Consider the following 23,642-nt stretch of genomic DNA (forward strand, 5'->3'; position numbering starts at 1 on the left):
CTCTGGGAGCTCGTTCCACCAGATAGGAGCCACCACTGAAAAGGACCTGGCCCTCGTTGCAGCAAGTCTGGCCTCCTTAGGGCCCGGGGTGACCAGCCGGTGTTGTGACCCCGACCTAAGTGCTCTTTGGGGAATATATGGGGAAATGTGGTCCCTCAGGTATGGCTTTAAAGCCATGTAGGGCTTTAAAGGTAAGCACCAGCACTTTGAAGCGAATCCAGTATGCTATAGGGAGCCAGTGCAGCACTTTCAGTACAGGTCGGGTGTGCTCCCACCTAGGGGCGCCCACCAGCAGCCTGGCCACAGCATTCTGCGCCAGCTGTAGCTTCCAGATTTGCAACAGAGGCAGCCTCATGTAGAGAGTGTTACAGTAATACGGAAGAGGCTGAAGAAACACTGTTTTCAGAGACACACACATATTCACTTTGCACTATTTTTGTCAAAAGGATGCTCTGAGGCCTAGGATTGAGATCATCTCATGCCTTCCAATGACCTTCAGGAAACAAATGAACATCTCCAGGTACGCATGGCTGCGACTAGCCGTAGAGTCAAGAAAAAAAGCATTTCCTGTTCAAGAATGCTTACCATGAAACCACGGAGCAATAGTGTTCGTGTTCCTTTCAAATCCAGCACGTCGTGGCAGCTGTTCCACTTTGAACCACTGAATGATGACTTCTCTGGAGAAAGGCCTCAGAGGCCGCTCCCAAGCTTTTCTGTATTAAATTTTAAAAAAAGAAATGAGAGGTTTAGAGGCAGGCAGAGATCATGCTGCAAGAAACGAATCATACCAAGGTTACCAAATAAAAGGGACTTCTCTTTTGTGCTCTCTCTTTTTACAAGTCATGCAGGCAACTATTGTTTCTACAAGCAACCTTCAACCTTTCAAAAAAAATGTCTTCTCCAAATTGTGAGGGAAAATTGAGGAGTCAGTCCAAACATGAGGGGATTATTAAAGAGCAGTAGCATCTTCCCAAACAGAGAGTAGTTGTGCCTCTTTGAGATTATGCTCTCCTACAAATTTCCTTGCTTATGAAGAAGAAGAGGTTTTTATATCCTACTTTTCTCTACCCTAAGGAGTCTCAAAGTGGCCTACAATCACCTTTCCCTTCCTCTCCCTACAACAGGTACCTTGTGAGGTAGGTGGGGCTGAGAGAGTTCTGACAGAACAGTGACTGGCCCAAGATCACCCAGCGGACTTCATGTGGAGGAGTGGGGGAATCAAACCCGGTTGTCCAGCTTAGAGTCCACCGCTCTTAAGCATTACACCACACTGGCTCTCATGAAGTATGCATGGGGTTATGTGAACATTAGTCATTATAAGGGCGGTCCCTAATATGGCTTCTCTGTGGTGAGCACTAGCTGCTTAACTGAAAACTTTTACAAGTCACAGGACCTGGAAAGATAGCATTTTCCCCCGAACAGTAAATGATAGTTTACATTAATTAAATTATCATTTAACTTCGTATGAACACAAAAGACCATTTACCAAATGGCAAGTTGCCACAGTGTTCATTTAACCTTGAGGTAAAGTTAGGTTTACCTCATGGTTAAATGAACCCTGGGAAAGATTGAAGGTCAAAGAAGACAGGGACGACAAAGGATGAGATGGTTAGACAGTGTCATAGATGCAACGAACATGAAATTGAGCAAACTTCAGAGAACGACGGAAGACCGGAAGGACTTGCGTGTTGTTGATCTGGTCCATGGAGTCACGAAGAGTCGGCCTCGACTGTGCGACTGAACAACAACAACAACAAAGTTAGCCATTCTGTCAACAATATCTTGTCAACATTGAGGAAAATCGCCCTCCCTCATATTTTCTTCGTACTTTTGTAGTCTTATAAAAAAATAATAAAACATATCCCTCCGGGGATTTCAAAACAATGAGGAAAATTGCACTGTACTTCTACAATCTGATCAGAAATCCAACGAACGTCTCCAATGGTAAAATTCTTCCCTTCAACTGATAGGATGTTACCAACAACCAGCTTACACTGAAGCTTCGATCAGTTACACTGAAACTTCGAACTTACACTGAAAAATTGATCAGTTTCCACTTAATATTGGCTTTATTCACCCTCATACTTAAAAAAAACTGTCCTTTCTTATTAAGGCCCTCTGAAGAGAAACTGCCCCCTCTCCATAAAGTTCTGCAATATGTAACTACTTAATGAATAAACGAATTAGAAACAGATTTACTCACCCACTAAACACCTTCACTTGGTTTCAGAGGGCAGCCATGTTAGTCTGAAGTAGAACAGCCATCTTTGAGTCTGGTGGCACCTTAGAGACGAAGAAGATTTTGGGGGTATAAACTTTGATTCTTAAAAGCTTATAACCCCCCCAAATCTTGTTGGTCTCTAAGGCGCTACTGGACCTGAATCTAGCTGTTTCGCTCGGTTTGCCCCCCTAGTTTTAACCAGCCAAGCCAAATGTTGGTTTGTATTAGCCAAGTTGGTTCATAAAGAAATGCACCGGGGTGCATTGCAGTTGTTGAGAACATGAGAACCTCTTTATTTACTCTTGGGAAGTTAGGCTATGTCTAGATAAAGAGAAGGCACTCGCTAGGGAAAAAGAAGTTTTAATTTTGCCTGCTTTTCAATAGACAGGAGAAACAGCAAGTCAAGCCCCTCCCCTTCATGGATTGGGGGGGGGGAATAGGAACAGTTTGACTACAAACTAAATAAGGAAGAGACCGCTTGCTCCTGAGAGGCAAAAAAACCAAAAACCCTTCTGTTTCCCCCGTGGTTGCCATTTGGCTGGTGGCAGTGGGCAACCTCTTGCCTCTTCCCTCAGACCCCACCCCTGCACTGTATTTATTTATTTATTTATTAAATTAGATTTACTAGACCGCCCTTACCTGCAAGCAGGGCTCAGTGCAGCTTACATCAGTATTATTATACAATCACTAATTTTAGTGGTGGGAGAAAAATTGAGGGGGGGGAGAATGGCATTGAGGGTGATGCTCTAGGAATTTTTCCAATCTCTATGGTCTCTACCACAGAGATTGGGGAAAATCCTAAAGCATCACCTGTGGAATATACATCACGGACAGTGATGTGATGTCACTTCTCTGGGTGATACTTCTCTGTCCTCACAAATAATTTTGATCCTTCAGACACTGGCCAACTATCCACAGATTTGACTGATGACACAGAAAGTGAGAGTGGAAAAGAAATTATCAAAACACAGGATTTAAGTAGGTCTGAAGGAGAGAAGAACAAAGTAAGCTGCTTAGGATCCCCATGGGGGGGCGAAGCAGGGTATAAATGGCATATGTACATAGATGATTGCTTTGGTGTAGTGGTTTGTGTAGAGCCAGTTTGGTGTAGTGGTTAAGTGCGCGGACTCTAATCTGGGAGAACCAGATTTGATTCCCCACTCCTCCACTTGCAGTTGCTGGATGACCATGGGCAAGCCACAGTTCTGGAACAGCTGTTCTTGAAAAAGAGCAGTTTCTGTCAGAGCTCTCTCAGCCCCACCTACCTCACAGGGCGTCTGTTGTGGGGAGGGGAAGGGAAAGGAGTTTGTAAGCTGCTCTGAGACACCTTTGGGTAATGAAGGGTGGGGTATAAATCCAATCTCTTCTCTTCTTCTTCTCCTCCTCGTGAACTGACAATCAGATGTATTATCTAGCTCTGTATAATGATAGCCTCTAAAATACTACCTGACTTTTCAATAGAAGGAGGAGGAGGAGATTGGATTTATACCCCACCCTTCACTTGGAGTCTCAGAGCATTTTACAATCTCCTTTCCCTTCCCCTTTCCACAACAGACACCCTGTGAGGTAGGTGGGGCTGAGAGAGCTCTTTGGAGGACTGTTCTTGAGAGAACAGCTCTGAAGGAACTTGTAACTGACCCAAGGTCATACCAGCAGCTGCATGTGGAGTGGGGAATCAAACCCAGTTCTCCCAGATTAGAGTCCATGCTCCTAACCACTACACCAAACAAAGTGATAATATTATGGATAAACAGCATTGGATCATGGTCCTTCCCTTTTAAAAGGTCTTCGCTACAGCACCTGAAAATTTAGAATGCCGTCTTGTCCCACCATTGCAGTTGAAGGCACCACATCAGTAGGGTTTGGAGCCAGATGCGTAACCGTATCTAACTGTCCTTAAAATGTAGTACTAGCATAAACATTTTCATCACTTGATTTCTGTGAAAACACTTTGATTTAAGATGCACAGGATAACAGAAAAATAAGGAGAATATTGTTGTTGTGAGCCAGTCAGCTGCCTCCTTCTCTAAGAATGAGAAAATGGAAGCATCAAGCCCTGCGCCGGGGGAGGGCCTCCTCCATCAGGAGGCAAGGGTTGCTCATTCTGGCAGGAGATGAAAGAAAGGGGACAGAGAGTCTCATCACCACTGGCATCTCCTGAACCAGCTGACAGCAGAAGACGTCTAGAGTGTTTGACAGCCCAGGATAGATGAAGTGCCTGTTTAATTGTACAAGGGCATTCAGCTTTAGTTACTGAAGCTGAGTCCTTTCAGAAACAAGAATAACAAGCCAGTGAAAAGTAACGCCTGTGCTTCCAGCATGAGTCAGCTAATTAGGGTAATAAAAGGAAGACAATGAGTGGAGTTCACCATGGAAGCAACCTCCCTACTAACCCTCTGTGAGCTGACCCACTCAGCAAACAGAGTATTGCCTGTGTCCCGCCTTGCATCTTGTTCTGCTAACCTGTGCTTGTTTTGCAGCTAGCAATCTGGGCCCTGTCTCCTGCCCTGGTTTCCAAGCCTTGGACCTTGACCCCCAGACTTTTCTGTTACCCCTGGCTCTTCGGCTGAACCTCCAGCTCTCAGACTCTGTGTTGATTTGTTGACTTTATTCTCATCTCTTGTTTTTGGCTCAATCGATCATGATTACATCTGTGCATCCCAGTCTTCCGGGTAGAGTAAAAAGCACCACGCTCTGTCCTGAACACGACACTTGTTTTGCTCGTTATCAACTGTGTTGTGCATTCCAGAGGCTTGTTTTAGGAAAACATCAGGTACGGCCTTGAACATGACAACTGTTTGACAAGTGGGTCATGAGCAAACACAGGGAGCCTAATGCTTCTCAGAGGGTGCCAATTTGATTCCCTAATTGAGCTGGGAAAGTGAACAGCCATGATCAGAGGCAAGACTCTGTACGGAAGGACAGCAAGAGAAAATGATGGCCTGTCAAAACAGAACAGATATACCGGGGCAGAATCGACCGGGCTTCCTTTGGTCCTACTTTGACCCTGCTTCATTTGGGTTGCTAGATGTCATAAGAGCAAAGACTTTGCAGCCCTAAGGGGACAGGTTTGGGTCCTGCCAAACCCATATCAAAAATGTTTTCTTTTCCCTGTTAACACAAAACAATTGCCAGATGGGGCCATGGAGACAGAGGTCTGTCCCTGTGACAAAAAGCAAGCTTAAACCCTGATCGCAATGGCAGTGCTCTCTCATATAAGTGAGCGGCTGCCCACTCCCTCCTACTCAGAGAAGTATAATAGGACACTAGGAGACACCGTTGTGATACAACCATGAGCCGTTCTGCACCCCAGACGCTGGGTGGCCCGGTGTGTGCTAAGAGAGTTGCTGCAGGGAATATGCTGCATTTAAACACTCAGAGCTTTTCATCTGCGAAAAGAAGACCAAGGAAGAACACGATAAGGGAGATCCGTGTGCGATTGCGAGAGGTGCGGAGAGAATGAATAGCATGGAGATATGATTCACTCGTCTTCAAAGCACAAAACACTCCGGAGATCATCCATCGAAACGGATAGGCTGCGGGTTTATGAAAACTAAAAAAGGAAGTATTTCTTCACGCACACCATGTTATGTGATGGCCAAGAGCAAAACTGGCTTTTAAAAGGATTAGAGAAAACACATGGAGGGCAGATCGGTCGGTAGCTGCTCGCTGTGATGGCTAGAAGCACAAACCGAATTCACCTCTGACTGCATGAAGCAGGAGCTTAAGACTGGGGGGGCGTATCACTGATCTCACACCTTCCTTTTAAGCTCCCCTGTGTCTCTGAGTCAGAGGAGCTGGCCACAGTAGAAAAAAACGGAAAGGGGAGCTACACAGATCTCCGGTCTGACTCAACATGGCCTTGGTACGTCCCGTTCTTCAAGCCATCTTCAAAGCAAGGCTAACAACACCCTTCATACGGCAGCATAGCAGCCCACTCAGTGTAGTGGTTAAAAGGTGGAACAAGGGCTGAAGATATCTGTGTCCAGATCCCTGCTTGCCACAAAAACTACTAGGTAGCCTTAGGCCAGGCATTCTTGCACACTTAGTAAGTTTGCCAACCTCCAGGTGGAACCTGGAGATCTCCTGGGTTTACAAAATCTCCAGACTGCAAAGATCAGTTCCCCTGGAGAAAACAGCTGCTTTGAAGGGTGGACTCTATGGCATTATACCCCACTGAGGGACATTATACACCAAAACCCACTCTCCACAGGCTCCACCCCTACAATATCCAGGAATTTCCCAACCCAGATTTACAAATCCAAACATCTAGCCGACCTGAAGATAAAACGAAGAGAGATCCATGTCTACTGCCTTGAGTTCTGTGGAGGGGTGTGTGTGTAAAAATGCACTAAATGGATAATTGACTATTCAAAGATCAAAAGTTGCTTTCCATTGTACTACAGCCTGCATGAAGCAACTACATTTAACTGTGGTCAACTATCAGCAGATGGTACCATGTCTTAGCTATGGGATAAAACAATAAGGCCTGGAACCAAGCTGCAGAAGTACGAGAGTGCAGAAATCAAGAAGAGGCTGGACGAATATATGTCAGGGAAGCTTTGGGCTGGTCCTGCATTGGGCAGGGGGTTGGACTAGATCAGTGATGGCGAACCTTTTAGAGACCGAGTGCCCAAACTGCGACCCAAAACCCACTTATTGATCGCAAAGTGCCAACACGGCAATTTAACCTGAACACTGAGGTTTTACTTTAGAAAAAACAACTCGTACATTAACTTAAGAGGATCCAAACATCGAAAGGAAAGCAATCCCAAATGCTTTCATTTACTTAAAACTATTTGGCAGAGAATTCGACACTTTAATGATGGTCTGGGCTTGGCTGGGGCGATGGCTCGCGTGCCCACAGAGAGGGCTCTGAGCGCCACCTCTGGCACCCGTGCCGTAGGTTCGCCACCACTGGACTAGATGGTCTGTATGGCCCTTCCAACTCTATGATTCTATAAATGATTGGGATATTTGGTTAATATAGCAGAGTTTTGTCCAGTCGTAGAAGCGTGACACTGAGTGCAGTGAAGGAATCTCCCATGAAGTATATTGCAAAAAAAAAAGTCCAAGTAGATCCAGTTCACATTCAGGTTACAGTCAAAAGGGGAGAGAGAAGCCTAAGCTAAAGAGTACTTTTCCTGTCACAAATGGCCAGCTTGTCTGGCATCACATGTGCAGAAACATTTGTCTCCATGGAAGGCCATGTGCAGAGATGGGAGAGAGAGCAGGAGGGAAAAGGGAGGAGAGAGGAGGGTCAAAGGGCAGCTCCCGGGTTAAGACAAAGAGAGGCATCCCATTCAAGGAGGTAACACGTATATACACTCGGAGTGATGTAGCGCCCCCCAGTGTCCAGGCATGCTGAGGCCCTCACGCCAACAGAAATGCCCTTACACATGGGTTGTTTGCCTTGGCTTATATCTTACTGGGAAGTGTCGTTGTCCCCACCGCCGCCGCCGCCGTCACCTCCACACACATTGCAGTGATTTTGTGTCCCTCCCAGCTTTTCCCTGTCTTTCCCACACCTGCTTTACTGTGCTTATGTCAGAAAGGCTCCCACCGTTATGCAAAACTGAATTACCCAAGGGGGCTTTTCTACACAGCCCGTAGGGTTGCCCTGTACTGAGTGATTCACGACGTTACTTAGAAAAACTGTTAGGGACTGTGGTCTACACCACTGTGTATAGCTTGTTGAAACGAGGATCCTGCTGTTGACCCTCATGCTTTGCTTCAGGTCGAATCTGCATTTGTCTTTCCCACCAGTGTCCCAGCCTTCTGACTCCGTCTTCAGAAAAGCGGTCTACATTTGGTGTCGTTTTCACACCTTAACAGTGCTAGGATACTTCTCGTATGCTGTAGGTAGGGAGAGTCATTTTCGTGCAATATAATTTTGAATATATTCAAGAGTACGCCTTTCAAGCCTTTTTGAGAATCACAACTGTAACGATTTCATGTTTATGTGTGTGTGTGTCTTTAAAAGTTTAGTTTGCATGGCTGTGATATTCTAGAGTGCTGGAAGCAGGCAAGTGGTATGATTGGTGAGTGACAGAGAGGGGGAGGGTGGAATGGATGCTGTGTGGATGATTGGAATGTCTATCTGGTGTGTCTGTTATGGATGACAGTTGATAAAGACAGTTAGGTAGTCAGTTAAGTTCTGTCTCTGAGTTGAAGAAGACTCATCCCTGTGAAGGAAAGATTTGGTTCTGTGTAGTAAAAGAGTTAAGCCGTTTGTTCGTTTTAAGGTCTGAGAGAGAGAAGTCTTGTGTGTGTTATGAAAAGTTAAAGCATAAAGAAACAGTAATCATATATGGCCTAAGGAAAATATTGTTACAAAGTGACATGCCCTGATCCCTGTCAATAAGAGGGAAGAATGTGTGAACATCAAATAAATCTACTTTTATTTAAGACACAAATTCTGAACGAAATTCTTCCCAGGAAACACATAGTCCTTCGAAAGCCCAGACCCTGGGTCACAATACCAAAACCAGAAGAAGAAATATATTAGTATAAAGGTGTGGAAAGCCTTAAATTTTCCTGGTGGCAGCCAGATTACCCTGAGAGCAAAACATAAAGAACACTTTTAAAGGGATACCAGACCTCCCCAAATAAGGGGTCGTCACAACAACCTTTCTGACTTTATTCCGACAAATCAATAATCATACAGTCCAGGCCAATTCACATATAGAGCCAGGACAGGCGTGACTCCCATCTGGAAGCGATACAGATCAAGTCTACATCCCCATGCAAACCAACCTGGTTGGTACCTTCACGGTCAGTGGCGGGACAGGACAGGAGATGGCCAGCTTGGCCTCTGGCTCGTTATTCAGACCAGCTCCTTGGAACAGGTTGCTTAGGCCAGCGACTTTTCCTTTCTGGATGGCCCGCAGGGACTGCCGCCGATACTCATCCCGAGCCCGCCGTGCTTTATGGCTCCTTTCTTCGTCGGCAGCTTTCGAGCGACGTACTGCAGGGAAGAGGAAGCAGAGAGTCGTAAGAACCCCATGGCCTCCCCATTTCTCTCCACTCTTCATCCACGCTGGCTATAATTAAAATTGTAGGACACTTCCACGACAGATGGAAAACTCCCGCTCAGTACACATGTGGAACAAGAATATTTATTGTTAGGATTTGTTTAAAAAGAACAGTTACATTCAGGTTCTGAAATGAAGCATAGTAGCATAAAATGGAAGCCCACACAGTACAAATCAAGCCACACATGCAATAAATGTTTGAAGCGGCCTTATATCGATTCAGACCATTCATCTGTCAAGGTCAACATTGTCTGCTCTAACTGGCAGCTGCTCTCCAAGGTCTCAGACTGAGGTCTTTCCCGTCATTGACTATCTGATCCTTTTAACTGCGAATTCTATCATGAAGGAAAAAGGTAAAAGGTAAAGGTTCCCTTGCTCGAAAGCCAGTCGAGTCCGACTCTAGGGTTGCGGTGCTCATCTCCGTTTCAAAGCCGAAGAGCCAGCGCTTTCCCACCACTTCGGTGGGAAGGTAACAGCATTCCGTGCGCCTTGTTGTTTAGTCATGCCGGCCACATGACCACAGAAACGTCTTCGGACAGCGCTGGCTCTTCGGCTTTGAAACGGAGATGAGCACCGCAACCCTAGAGTCGGACTCGACTGGCTTTCCAGCAAGGGAACCTTTGCCTTTACCTTTTGTTCTGCTGTATGTGTATACGTGCATGGGTACATGAATCAAACCCGGTTCTCCCAGATTAGAGTCCACGCTCCTAACCACTAACCTACCTCACAGGGTTGTTGTAAGGATAAAACAGAGGAGAGGAGAACAACGTAGGCCTCTTTGGGTCCGCACTGGTGAGAAAGACAGGATTTAAATAAATGACGGTAGGTCTTTACCAGGCTGTCATTTACAAATGAATTTATGCAGGGTGGTGTTGGTAATAGAACAGGAGGGTAAAAGGGCCAGAGAAAGCAGACATTAGAGGGTGAGATACAATTCTGTAGACTACAAGGAAAACACGCTCACAAAAGCCGCAGTTTCTGCATCACTGCTAAGCTGCTTAGCACAGAAATGGCCGCGGAGTCCAGGTTTTTACCAAGACTGTTAACACCTATAATGACTAAGGAGTCCCAAGTCGCCATTCTGCCCTGAAGGGGAAATTGTGTCAAAGCTCTTGATGAATTCTAGTTCAACAGATTCAAGCTGGAGTCTCCTTTTTAGCAGCAGGGATTGCCAACTTTTTCTTTAATGAGAGCTTCTTCCGAGTCATGAGAAATAATACCGGCTCCTGTGAAATTGGCTTCCCAACCCCTGGCATGCTGCCCGCTTTTCTTTTGGCCGGGGGAAAGGGGAAAGTAAATAACCCCGCACCACAGTGAAACCAATGCTCCCATAACGGCAGAGAAACACGTTTCTGAAAGCAGTGAACAGTGAGATAAAAACCGTGATTAAAAGTAAAGTGTGCCGTGGAGTCGCACGTGACTCATGGCGGCCCCGTGACGTTCCATTTAATGTTGCCATCCTCCAGGTAGGGGCTAAAGATATCATGGGATGTTACAGTTCATCTCCAGGAGACACAGATTTATTTTTTATTTATTTATTTATTTAGGTATTTTTACCCCGCTCTCCCCGCAAGCGGGCTCAGGGCGGCTTACAAGGGGCATAAGCCCATCCATAAAACCAGATAAAACAGTAAAATCATAAATAATAACAATAATAACAATAATAAAGTGCTTCCTATAAACGAGATGGTCTTAAGTGGTTCTCGAGTGGTTCTGATGGCATCTTCGATCCTCCCCGTTAGGGTATCACTGTCCAGTCGATGGTTCAAGCCAATACCAAACTGCCACACAGTTTATGGCTGAGCTTTCAAGGGCAATTCCTAATCTTGATGCTGTTGCCACCATTGGTGGTGGTGGCGGCGGCGGCCCCTATGCGAAGGCCTGGCGGAAGAGCTCCGTCTTGCAGGCCCTGCGGAACTGCATCAGTTCCCATGGAGAAAATGGCCACTTTGGAAGGTGGACTCTGTGGCATTATACTCCACTGAAATCCCTCCCCTCCCCAAACTTCAGCCTCCTCAGTCTCCACCCCCAAATTCCTAGTCCAAAGCTGGAAACGCTAGTTCCACCTCATGGGGTTTTCAAGGTAAGAGATGCAGAGCTGGTTGGCCATAGCTTACTTCAGTACAGGATAAGAGAAGAGAAGAGAAGAGAAGAGAAGAGAAGAGAAGAGAGATTGGATCTATACCTTGTCCTTCACTCAGCGTCTCAGAGCAGTTTACAATCTCCAAATCTCCAGGCGATGTTCCTGTTCAGAGGTGGGGCTTCCCCCGCTGGCCAGCTGATTGACGGTGGATTGGAGCCCCAAAGACCGGGGAATCCCCTGGTCAGACCAGGGGTCTGGCAACCCAATATATCACATTGGAAGGGCATGGTGTTCTTCGCTATAGCTGTGGCTTTAAACAACAGAGCCTGCTGAGAGCTGTAGTCGTGTGGGACAGGAAACAGGAAGCAGGAAGGCAAAGGGTGGAGTTTTGGCCTTGGGCCTAGGCCGCCTTAGTGAACGATGCAGGAGCCATTGTGCCCTTTAAGGATTCACAAGAAACCTAGTCCGGAGTCTCCATTGGACTCCTTGATACAAGAAGGGGCAAGTAGATGTGCCAAGTGGGTACAGCCAGGGGTCATTTTGTAGAAAAAGAAGTGCAGAAGCTCATTAGCATAACTCATTAGCATAACTTATTTGCATATGCCACACACACCTGGCATTCAAAGATGCCGCCCCCATCTTGCTTTGCTTCCCCGCTGGGAAACCAAAAAAAAAAAAAAGACAGGGAGGCATCTTTAAACACCTCTCCTTTGCTTCCCCAGCCAGCCTGACAAGACACGCTGGTTGTGGAAGCAAAGGGGAGGCTCTTAAAGATGCCTCCCCAACCTTTCTTAGCTTCCCCAACCAGCCCGACTTGGAAGGCTGGCTGGCTGAAGCAAAGAAAGGTTGGAGAGGCATCTTTAAAAGCCTCCCCTTCCCTTTCCTAGGTGGCCTGCCAAAGCGGGCTGGCGGGGGAAGCAGAGAGAGAAAGGTTTTAAAGTTTAAACCCCTTCTCTCTAAGGTTGCACCGCTCCAGTGGCATGATCTCTCATGGTATCCGATGGCCCCATAGAATACAATGTAGTGATCAGGCCGCCGCTGCGGCGTCGCTGTGGCCCCTTCTATCTGGAGTTGCGCCGCAGCGATAGCACAATCACTCCATTGGGACCATAGGATATCAGGGAAGACACGGGGAGGCATTTAAATGCCTCCCCGCTCCTTCAAGGGCCTTCCCCAGCTTGCCCATCCCAGCGGGCATCCAGGGAAGGCTAGGGGGGCTTTTACCAGGCCTTCCCCAGCCCGCCCACTTCAGCGGGAGGGCCAGGGAAGGCACAGGGATGTATTTAAATGCCTCCCCACTCCTTACAGGGTCTTTCCTGGCTCGCCCGCCGAGGTGGGCAGGCCAGGGAATGCCAGGGGGCTCCCACCCACCCCACCTGAAACAAGCTCCTTCCCCCTACACCCCCAGGGCCCCACCAACTTACCTTGCCTTCCTTCTGGGCAAGCAGAGACAGCATGTGCTGCTTCCCGCTCCTCGTGGCCCAACTGAGGGCTGCTGGGGGCTGCATGTGCCCACACCTGTGCTCATTACTGCCGGAACGCCATCCCGGGGCGTTCCGGATGGAAATGACCCCTGGGTACAGCTGATATTTTTAGGTTCTCTTTTTAGGTCCTGAGTAGATATGGGACCAGAGTTGGGATGCTGGATTATTTCCAGGTCTGATCCCTGGTTATGTGCCTTTGTCCCATCATTGTCAGAAAGAAACTGTTTCAGGTTCGAGGCCTACAGGGATTGGATCAAGAAATAGTGGTATAAGAATTTGTATGTACTCATTTACAAAATTTACACCCTGCCTTTCTTTCCTAAGGTGACTAACTTATTAAAGACATACATAGTAAAAAACAACAATCCAGTTCTTAAAAACAATTAAAGCCAAAGACACGTCATTAAAACTGAGCAAAAAAGCAGATACAAAAAACATAAAAAGCAACTAAAACATAAGGCCAAAAGGAGGAATCATTGAGGGAACAGCAGACAAAACCAGTCTTCAGTGGCTGGCGGAAGACCACAGGAGGAGACAGGTGAGTCAAGTGTTGCCGAGTCTTGGTGCCACAGCCGAGAAACCCCTCTCCCAGGCTGACAGCCACCTAATCTCGGTGGGGGAGGCACCCAAATCGGGACAAGAAATAAAAGTGGCACAAGAAATAAAAGCTTGGCACCATCCAGATATAATGCAAAACTTAATGGGCAGCTTTGGCAGGATTCTAACTCCAATTTCTTTGATAAATATGTGAATGAAATCCTACTGTGCTCGGAATAAACTTGAGCAAGCCCCACCACCGGAGGGGTGTGTGTGTAGCTTAGGAGATCTCCATATTTTATGGTCATTCTTTCCTCTTTGGATGATCGGTGAGTCATACTGCTCGGCTTGGATGTCTCTTCTAAGAATGCCCCATGAATATGCATCTCTGATTTTTAATGATTGGCTCCAGCTGCTCTCCTGTTAATAGTGCTTGGTCTCGTCGCTAATTTGGGAACAATTCACTGTAAATATTCTGGATTTAAGTGGCATTTGAGTGCAAACATTGCAAAAGGTGTTTTTATCTGCAGCTGGGGAGGGGAGGGGGAGAATGGCGTTCATGAAAGATTCATCACATGATCACTGCAATGATAGTTTTAATAGAGTGTGGCTGCGGCTAGACTGCTGGTCAGGGCCAGCTACCGAGATCATGGCTACTGATCCACTCCAGAGCCCAATTCAAGGTGTCGTTTTTGACCTTTAAAGCCCTACATGGCTTCGGATCAGGGTCTCTGAAGGACCACCTTCTCCCATATCTTCCTGCTCGGGAATTAAGGTCATAGGGAGAGGCCCTCCCGACTGCCCCATCAATCAAATAAGTTGATCCCCACCACTGCCAAAAAAGAGATCAACAGAGAGAAGCTGCATTTGTTTCTCAAACCACACATTCCCATGCTGTACGAACCACTTTTGAAACTGGGGAGCCTTTCTGAAGTGGTCAGTCGCCAGGTACGCAGTTCGCTGCTCCTAGAAACATAGTCAACGGCCTTAGTGGGTGTGGTCCAAACTCTTGGTTGAACACACAACAGCTCTCTCGATCCAGGCTGTGCATTAAGTTTCTAGCAGGAGCGTTGGCCCTCTGCAGTTCCTGGACTTGTCTACCCAGAGACGTCTGGTCTCCTGAAGCTCAGATCTTCAGAACCCAAAGCTCAAGTGTGGCATCTGCCACAGCAGATGGGGGGGGGGGCCCAGAGGCAGAGTGATCATTTTCTTAAGAACATCTCAAGCTTGGTCTCCAACTGTAGGATAGCTGCCCTCTTTCCTACAGATTTTCAGAATATATTGGGGTGAATCCAACCGCCCTCTAAGTAGGCTTCCTCCAGTTTAGGTACTTCCAACGCAATTGGCTCTTTCTTCAATGGAAGACTCAAGCTGGAGGAATTCTCCTTAGACTGAAGACTTCAGACGTGAGCCAAAAGGAAAAGTGAGGTCTAAATATTTTAATAAATTAATTAATACACATGAAGAGAGCTGGAGGATGAATCTTCTGAAAAAACAGCTCATTCCTTTGCTGGTGGCTTCTTATCCTGAGTTTTCACCACTTCTTCTAGAAAGCCTGAGAGGAAAACTGAAACTACGAGACTAGGCAACCGTATGCCCGTTTCCCACATTGATTTCCAGGTCCTTTTCAGTGAAGACACTAGTGGCTGAGTTCAGTTTATTATTGGTGATGGTGGTGGAAAGTACCGTCAAGCGGCAGCTGATTTATAGACCTCTTCGGCATTAAGAAGCCTGTGATGAGCCAATCCGGCCAGGCGGTGGCAGTGCGGCACTACGACTCAAAAGCAGTCCTGGAAGAACTGACGTCATCTAGCCACGCCGAAAAAGTGAATGCCGTCCGGAACACGCCTGAAGCTTACAGCTGAACAAAATCCCCGTCGGCTGCAAAAGTGTGCGATTTAAAGAATTATATGTTGTCCTCCCTTACCCTATGAAACATTGTTAGTCCCTTGTGAAAACGTGTGTAACTGTAAATTGCTCAGAGCCAGCAGCTCTGCAGGATGAGCGATCAATAAATCGAAAGGTATTATTATTACTATTGTTGTTGTTGTTGTTGTTGTTGTTGTTGTTGTTATTGTTGTTGTTATTGTTGTTGTTGTTGCTGTTGCTGTTGCTGTTGCTGTTGCTGTTGTTGTTGTGACTCCTCATAGGGCTTTCAAGGCATGAGACTTTCAAGGCCCTTGCCTGCCGCTGTGTAGTGACCTTGGAGTTTCTCGGTGGTCTCCCATCCAAGTACTAACCAGGGCTGACCCTGCTTAGCTTCTGAGACCTGACAAGATCAGGTTCGCCTGGGCTGTCCAAGTCATGGAAATAATGAAGTGCCATCAAGTCAGAGCCAACTTATGGCTACCCCCATAAGGTTTCAGGGCCAAGAGGCAAACAGAGGTGGTTGGCCATTCCCTACCTCTGCATAGCAACCCTGGGCTTCCTTGGTCATCTCCCATCCAAGTACTAACCAGGCCAACCCTGCTTAGCTTCTGAGATACGATATCAGACTAGCCTGGGCCATCCATGTCAGGGCTCAGTTTATTATTACCCCATGACAGGGCTTTTTTTGTAGAAAAAGCCCAGCAGGAACTCATTCGCATAATAGGCCATACCCAACAGCAGGAACTCATTAGCACATTAGGACACACCCCTGACCGCACAGCTCATCTGCATATCAGGCCACACCCCCATGTAACCAGAAGTGTGGTCATCCAGCCACACCCACCTTTTGCTTCTTATCCTCTTTACCTTGTTTGTTGTCAAAACCCAGGACATTTTGCATGGTAGGCCACACACCACTAAGTGTAGCCAATCCGAATGAGTTGCTGCTGTTGGGTGTGGCCTATTATGCTAATGAGTTCCTGCTGGGCGTGGCCAACTTGGGAGCCAGCCGGAACTCTGTTCCTGTGCGTTCCTGCCCAAAAATAGCCCTGCCCCATGATAAACTTAAGCCCTTTGACCCAGCCAGAGAGGTCAACATGTAGTTAACTTATGGGATTCATTCCCATAAGATGAGGCAGTGACTGTTTGCTCAAATGTCTTTTTGAAATTAATAAAAGACAGCTTTATCAACAGCCATGATAGTGAAATGGAACCTCCATATTCAGAGGCAGTGCACCTCTGAATAACAGATGTCTGGGTCAAAACCAGGAGAGAAGGCCATCCCATTCGTGCCACACATGGGCCATTACTAAGCTAGATGGTCCTTGGTTTGACCCAGCAAGGCAGTTCTTACATGGCGATGTGATGGCGATGTCCACATTGGAGGGGAGTCAACATAATATATCTTAAAAGCTATATTTCAATTACCTATAGCAGAGCAGTGGTGTTGTTTGTTTGGCGCAGCGAAAGGAACCACAGCGGCAAATTAAGCCGGACACTAAAATTAGTAACGCTTCGCCTCTTGACTTGGCAATAAATAGGGATGGGGCGATGAGATGAATCCTCATCCTGTTGGAAATCCCATCCGCTAAATAAATTAGTAGTGTCATCAATATCATTGCAACATTCGCCCTCCGCAGCAGCTGCGCTAGCGAGGCGCTTCTTCGACCCCCCCGACCCCTGGCACTGCTGAGCGCAGCAGCTGACTTGGTGGGGGCAAGGCATCCTGGGGCCTGGCTGCAGTCCTAATGGATAATTTGGCATCTGCAGTCAGCACATAATAGCACAACGATGCGAACGCTGACATCTCTGCATCTCCCTGGCCCCTGGCGCTGGTGGACGAAATAATGCCAGTAGCTCACAAAGTAGAATTTTTGCTCACAAGACTCCACATCTTAGAGGGAACATTGCCGGTGGGTTAGGCATGTTCCAAAGCACATTCCTGGATCGTCAAGAACTCGTTTGTAAAAACCAAGAATATTTTAAGAGCAATTCTGGTTATTTTCCCCCCCAAATACCTCATAATTACTTTGGTTATTTTTGTTTCTTGGGTTTGGAAACCCAGGGGTTTCTCTTTTTGCCGCTGGATCCCCATGTAGCACTGGCCTTCGAACCCGTGATGCGTTGTTTGCTTTTAATCCTGTGTTTTAATGGAGTGGATCCTACCCCCTGCCCTGACCCAAATGCCCTAAGGCTAGCTCAGTTTCGCCCCACCTCGGAAGCTCAGCAGGGTCGGTCCTGGTTAGCACTTGGGTGGAAAATAGGGCTGCCAAGTGGGGGCAGGGGGCGGGTAAACCCCCACTTCGGAGGCCCGATTCCCGCCGCCACGGAATCGGGCCCCGGGGGAAACCCCACCCCACTCCCAGACGGCGTCTTGAGCATGCGCGTGTAGCGCGCACACTCCGCCTGCACGTCAGCCGGAGAGAAGGGAAAACCTCTTTGAAAAACTGTACAGTTCTAAAGATGACAATAAAAAGGGTAAGGCAAGGAAATTGTATAATCTGCTGAACAAAGATAAGGACTTTATGATTAGGACAATGCAATCTAAATGGGAGAAAGAGGTGACCCTATCAGCACAGAAGGTAAATAGACTGATGAAGGGATTATTGGAAATAAAACTGGAAAAATTCAAAGAACTGGAAATGAAACTAATTTTGAAATGGTATAGAACACCTGCTCAATTATCTTACATGATTAAGGGAATGAAATCGAAGTGTTGGCATTGTAAAAGGGTAAGAGAGTATTATGCACATCTTTGGTAGGAATGTTGTAAGGTAATGGAATTTTGGCAACTGATCCTGGAAAAGGTTGAAAATGTATGTAATGTTAGGATTGAGTTGAATGAGGAAGTGTTATTTATGGGAATTCGGGGAAACAATAAAGTAGACAGATCCAGACTATACCACTCTAATGGCAGAAAGTGAAGAGGACCTAAAGAGCCTCTTGCTCAGGGTAAAAGAGGAGAGCGCAAAAGTGGGCTTGAAGCTCAACATCAAAAAAACTAAGATCATGGCATCCGGCCCCATCACTCCTTGGCAAATAGAAGGGGAAGTCGTGGAAGTAGGGACAGACTTCACGTTCCTGGGATCCCAGATCACCGCAGACTGTGACAGCAGCCATGAAATTAAAAGACACCTGCTCCTTGGGAAGAAAGCGATGGCGAACCTCAACAGCATGATAAAAAGTAGAGACATCACCCTGCCAACAAAAGTCCGCATGGTCAAAGCAACGGTATTCCCAGTAGTCATGTATGGCTGCAAGAGTTGGACTGTAAGGAAGGCCGAGCGCCGAAGAATAGATTCTTTTGAACTATGGTGCTGGAGAAGACTCTTGAGAGTCCCTTGGACTGCAAGAAGATCAAATTAGTCAATCCCAAAAGAAATCAACCCTGACTGTTCCCTGGAAGGCCAGATAATGAAACTGAAGCTCAAATACTTTGGCCACCCAATGAGAAGGGAGCACTCCCTGGAGAAGACCCTGTTGCTGGGAAAGATTGATGGTCAAAGAAGACGGGGACGGCAAAGGATGAGATGGTTGGACAGTGTCATCGATGCAACGAACATGAAGTTGAGCAAACTTCAGAGGACGGCGGAAGACAGGAGGGCCTGGCGTGATCTTGTCCATGGGGTCGCGAAGAGTCGGACTCGACTGTGCGAGTGAACAACAACAACAAATGATCCCAGTAGCTCATGCGGTAATAGTGTATGGATGGAAAGATGCATTAAAATGGACTTTGGAAAGATGGAATAGGTACCTGTATGAATAGATTCAATCAGATATTTTATTGATATTAAAACAGGAAAAGACATGGGAAGATGAGGCGCTGGAGATAAGGAAGAAATAAGGGGGAGCCAATAATGATGTGTTTGTAAAACTCCATAGAGTGTGCTTATGGTTGCAGATATAATAATAAGGTGGGTTTTTTCTTCAATTGGTCGCTCGTGTGAGGGGGGGGAGGGAATAATACAGGGGGAAACTAATGTATTTGATGTTTGGTTAAGCAAACTTCATGAAAAGGATTATGTATGGACTAGCAGTAAAGCCCGTTGTGAAAGCAATCCAACGGGATCTAGAAAGAGGCTCTGGGGCAGTGCTCTGGCTTTGGGCAAACAGTGTCAATTTGCTGTGGTGACCTCAGCAGGGTATAATGACAGAGTCCACTGTTTTCTCCAGAGGAACTGCTTTTCCCTTCCATGTCCTGCATCAGACTGTTTCTCTAAGAATAAAACAAAACGTTTGTCTCTACCACTGACAGAAATCAGGTTAACCGCACATTGTGCCTCTTCCCACGCGACAGAGAACCCATTTGTTCAAGGCAATAATTGCTTCCTTTTGAAATGAACAATAAGGGCAGATTTCATTCCTCAGAGCATTATGTTTTTTCCCCTTTGTTCACTGAAATTCCTTGGGATTTGGCTGTATCAGAAGTGCAGAGGCCAGGTACGATCTTGGTTAATAAGGAGTATTGTTCTTCCCATGCAAAATTAATTCGTTGCAGAGTAATTTGGTCTCATATGAATGGCAGGTCACAGACATGGGGTAACTGGCATTAAAGGAATTATGCTGAAGTCTGTGACGAATGGCGTCTTCACAGAACGCCGCTGCCTCTAACACAACACAAATGAAAGCCACAATGACACTTCACACAATGCCGTCTTACTGTTATTCATCTGTGTAGCGCTTAACCTTTAACTGGGTACCTCGCAGAAAATTAAAACAAGGGACAAGTCCTGGCTCATAGAATCTGAAGAGAGAAAACTCAAAAGGGAATAGGAGAAAACAGGAGGTAGGTTAAAATACACACGCCAATTGCGTTCTCATACCGGGTGAATCATTGCCCCTCCAGTTGCCTTTTCCCTTGATTCAACTATCTCCCCTTTGTCAGAGGATGGACCATGACTCAGTGGTAGAACATCCACTCTGCACGCAGAAGGTCCCAGGTTCAATCCCCAGCATCTCCACTTAAAACAATCAGGTAGTAGGTGATGTGAAAGACCTCAGCCTGCAGAGCCAATGACAGTCCATGACCATGACTGAACACACAAATGATGCTCTCTCTTATTTCTGATGGGACTAGATAAAGATATGGAGCAGGGGTCCATCAATGGGTATTAGCCTAGGGCTGCCAAATCCCCCCGGGGGGCGGAAATCTCCCCGCCCCAGAGGCCCATTCCCTGACGCCGGGGAATCGGGCCCTGGGGGAGACCCCGCCCCAGTGTGCACGTCACAGGGAAGTGACGTTATGACGCCGGGCACGCTGGGGGCGGGGCCATGGCCATACAAGGGAAAACTCTATGGTTTTCCCTTGTATGGTCGTGGCCCCACCCCCAGCGTGCCCGACGTCATGACGTCACTTTCCTGTGACGTGCATGTGGTGCGCGCGCACCGGGAGCCACGCAGGAGTCCCCCGCCGGCAAGGTAGGTAACATTTGGCAACCCACTATTTGCCACAAGTTATAGATGGAACACTCTGTCTGGGGCAGCGATGCTCTGTATTCTTGGTGCTTGGGAAGTAATAGTGGGAAGGCTTCTCGAGTTTTGGGCCCACTGGTGGACCTTCTGATGGCCCCTGGGTTTTGGCCACTGTGAGACACAGAGTGTTGGACTGGATGGACCATTGGCCTGGTCCAACATGACTTCTCTTTTGTTCTTATGAGCCAAACCCTTGGCCTATCAAGCTCAGTATCAAAGTAGGTGACACTGGCATGGATAGGGGCTGTGGCTCAGTAGAAGAGCCACTGCTTTGCATGCAGAAGGTCCCAGGTTCAATCACCTGGCATCTCCAGTTAAAAAGTCAAAGCAGTGGCCGATGTGAAAGCCCTCCACCCGAGACCCTGGAGAACCACTGCCAGTCTGAGAAGACAATACTGGCCTTGCGGGACCAAGGGTCTGATACAGTACAAGGCAGCTTCAGGTGTGTCCATGCGTCACATTATGTGACAGTTGCCGAGGCACAACCAGGCTCTCAGCATTGTTTACAATTCCATGTCAAAGCTCACTCACGCTGCTCCACCCATTCCGGGTCCTCGTTTTCATTGTGCTGGCTGCACTGCTGGGCCTGCTTGAGGCTCAGGTAAAGCTCCTGAGCTCTGCGTCCTTCCTGTTGGCGGATCTGCTCTTCGCCCCTCTGTCTCTCTTCTTCCTCCCGTTTCTAAAGAAAGCAAAAGCAAGGAGATGGCTCTGAGACAACGGCAAATAAGGGAGACTCCCGTGCCGTGTGATTACAGCTCTCCAAAGCATTCTGTGTTGGCCAAGATGGCAGAAGACTTTGGCAACACACACTCCCCCGCACGGTGCCCGGTGATGCACCAGGAAGTTTCAAAAATATATACCGGGTCAGTGTTCTGATCTGGTAAGGGTGATCTCCTGAGAACAGATTTTATAAATATTGTCCCCAGCGTGACACTCAGCTCTGACATCAAGATCAGAATGTCAGCACTGACGTCATGACCTCACGTCTGGGTTTTCACCAGAAGTGATGTCATATGCTGGCACAATTTATTTATTTATTTATTCATTCTTCAAATTTGTATCCCGCCCTCCCCGGAGGCTCAGGGCGGCGAACAGGGGCACAAGTGCCTAATAAAAACAATAAGAACAGTATAAAAATACAATACAATATGCAACATAATGCAATTAATAAAATATCGGTGCTCCACTGCTCTCTCCATGTCCTAAAATCAAGATGGTGTTCTACAGATGTTATAATAATACAACGACCGTATGTCCCCACACAACCCTATCATCCACCAGGTACGTCTCACACACCCCGATAATATCCACATCGTGCGGTGCGGTGATGGAAAAGCGTTGGTGGAATACTGGTGGCGGCGGCTCCTACTCGAAAGCCTGGCGGAAGAGTTCCGTTTTACAGGCCCTGCGGAACTGCCCAAGGTCCCGCAGGGCCCGGATCTCTTCTGAAAGCTCATTCCACCAGGTAGAAGCCACCAACGAAAACGCCCTGGCTCTGGTCACAGCGAGTTTGATTTTCCTGGGGCCTGGAATATCCAGATTTTGGGTCCCCGACCGTAGTGCCCTTGGGGGAACATGGGTAGTGCCCTTGGGGGAACAATGACAGCACACAAACCCCACTCCGTCCGTCCCCCATCTGCCTTTGCAGCACCAGTGGGGAGTAGTGGGAATAGTGGGAGACCTGCCTTTTCACCCACCCATGCGTGACCGCAGGCTCATGAGCATAGAGTTTATGCACAAAGGGAATATATGCACTGGGGATACAGCCTATGCACACGCACTTTGTTGAGACATGCACTCTGTGTTCACATGCCAGCGACTGTGCATAGGCAAAACACTCATGCCCTCTTCCCCTCCATAGGTGTTGATTTCAAGATGTCTAACACCATATGCAGACGGCTACTGTGCTACCAACGAACAAACATCAAACCAGATTAGTTAAAGGTCAGGAAAATGGTGTGTGTGAGGGTGCACGTGAGAAGTATGGGACGCCAGAATGTTGACTGGAGTAGGTCATATGGACCCCATGGTGGCCGACAGGGCTTTTTTTGTAGAAAAAGCCCAGCAGGAACTCATTAGCACAACAGGCCACACCCAACAGCAGAAACTCATTAGCATAGTAGGCCACACCCTGACAGCACAGCACATTAGCATATTAGGCCACACCCCCATGTCACTAGAAGTGTTGTCATCCAGCCACACCCACCTTTTGCTTCTTATTCTGTTTACTTCGTTTGTTGTCAAAACCCAGGGCCTTTTTTTGTAGCAGGAACCCCTTTGCATGTTAGGCCACACACCCCGAATTTAGCCAATCCTAATGAGTTTCTGCTGTTGGGTGTGGCCTGTTATGCTAATGAGTTCCTGATGGGCGTGGCCAACTCAGGAGCCAGCCGGAACTCCGTTCCTGTGCGTTCCTGCCCAAAAATAGCCCTGGTGGCCGACATCCATGTGGTAGCTCAAGATCTCGTGGACATATGAAACTTCCTTATACTGAATCAGACCCTTGGTCCCTCAAATTCAGCACTGTCTACTCAGACTGGCAGTGGCTCTGCAGGGTTCCAGGTCTTTCACGTCACCTACTACCTGGTCCTTTCAACTGGAGATGCCAGGGATTGAACTTGGAAACTTCTGCATGCCAAGCAGATGCTCTACCGCTGGCCACAGCCCCTCCTAAAAAAATTACAACTAACCTCCAGGATACAGAAATCAGTTCCCCTGGAGAAAATGGCTGCTTTGGAAGGTGGACTCTATGGCATGGTACCCCACTGAGGCTCCTCCCTTTCCCAAACCCTGCCCTCCCCAGGGTCCACTCACAAATCTCCGGAAATTTCCCGACTCAGAGGTGGCAACCCAACGTACTACCCCAGTTTTGTTCCATCTATATTGGCTTCCAGCTGCGGTGGCTCAAGTGGTTAAGACGCTGAACTGCAGGCTGTGGAAGG

At 47.4% G+C, this 23,642-nt stretch overlaps 1 protein-coding gene across 1 annotated transcript in view; it reads right to left on the reverse strand.

The window, feature by feature from the left end:
• Positions 1-585: 585 nt before the first annotated feature.
• Positions 586-23,642, reverse strand: part of SH2D4B (SH2 domain containing 4B) — a gene marked incomplete at both ends in the record, with an annotated part of 44,038 nt that continues 20,981 nt past the window's right edge. The window contains 3 exons of the mRNA XM_015405665.1: positions 586-713; positions 8,978-9,188; positions 21,232-21,379. Of these exons, the coding sequence (XP_015261151.1) occupies positions 586-713; positions 8,978-9,188; positions 21,232-21,379 (487 nt within the window). The remainder of the gene's footprint in view (positions 714-8,977; positions 9,189-21,231; positions 21,380-23,642) is intronic.

The sequence above is a fragment of the Gekko japonicus genome, unplaced genomic scaffold, assembly GCF_001447785.1.
Source record: "Gekko japonicus isolate JY-2015 unplaced genomic scaffold, Gekko_japonicus_V1.1 scaffold5270, whole genome shotgun sequence".
Classification (NCBI taxonomy): domain Eukaryota; kingdom Metazoa; phylum Chordata; class Lepidosauria; order Squamata; family Gekkonidae; genus Gekko; species Gekko japonicus.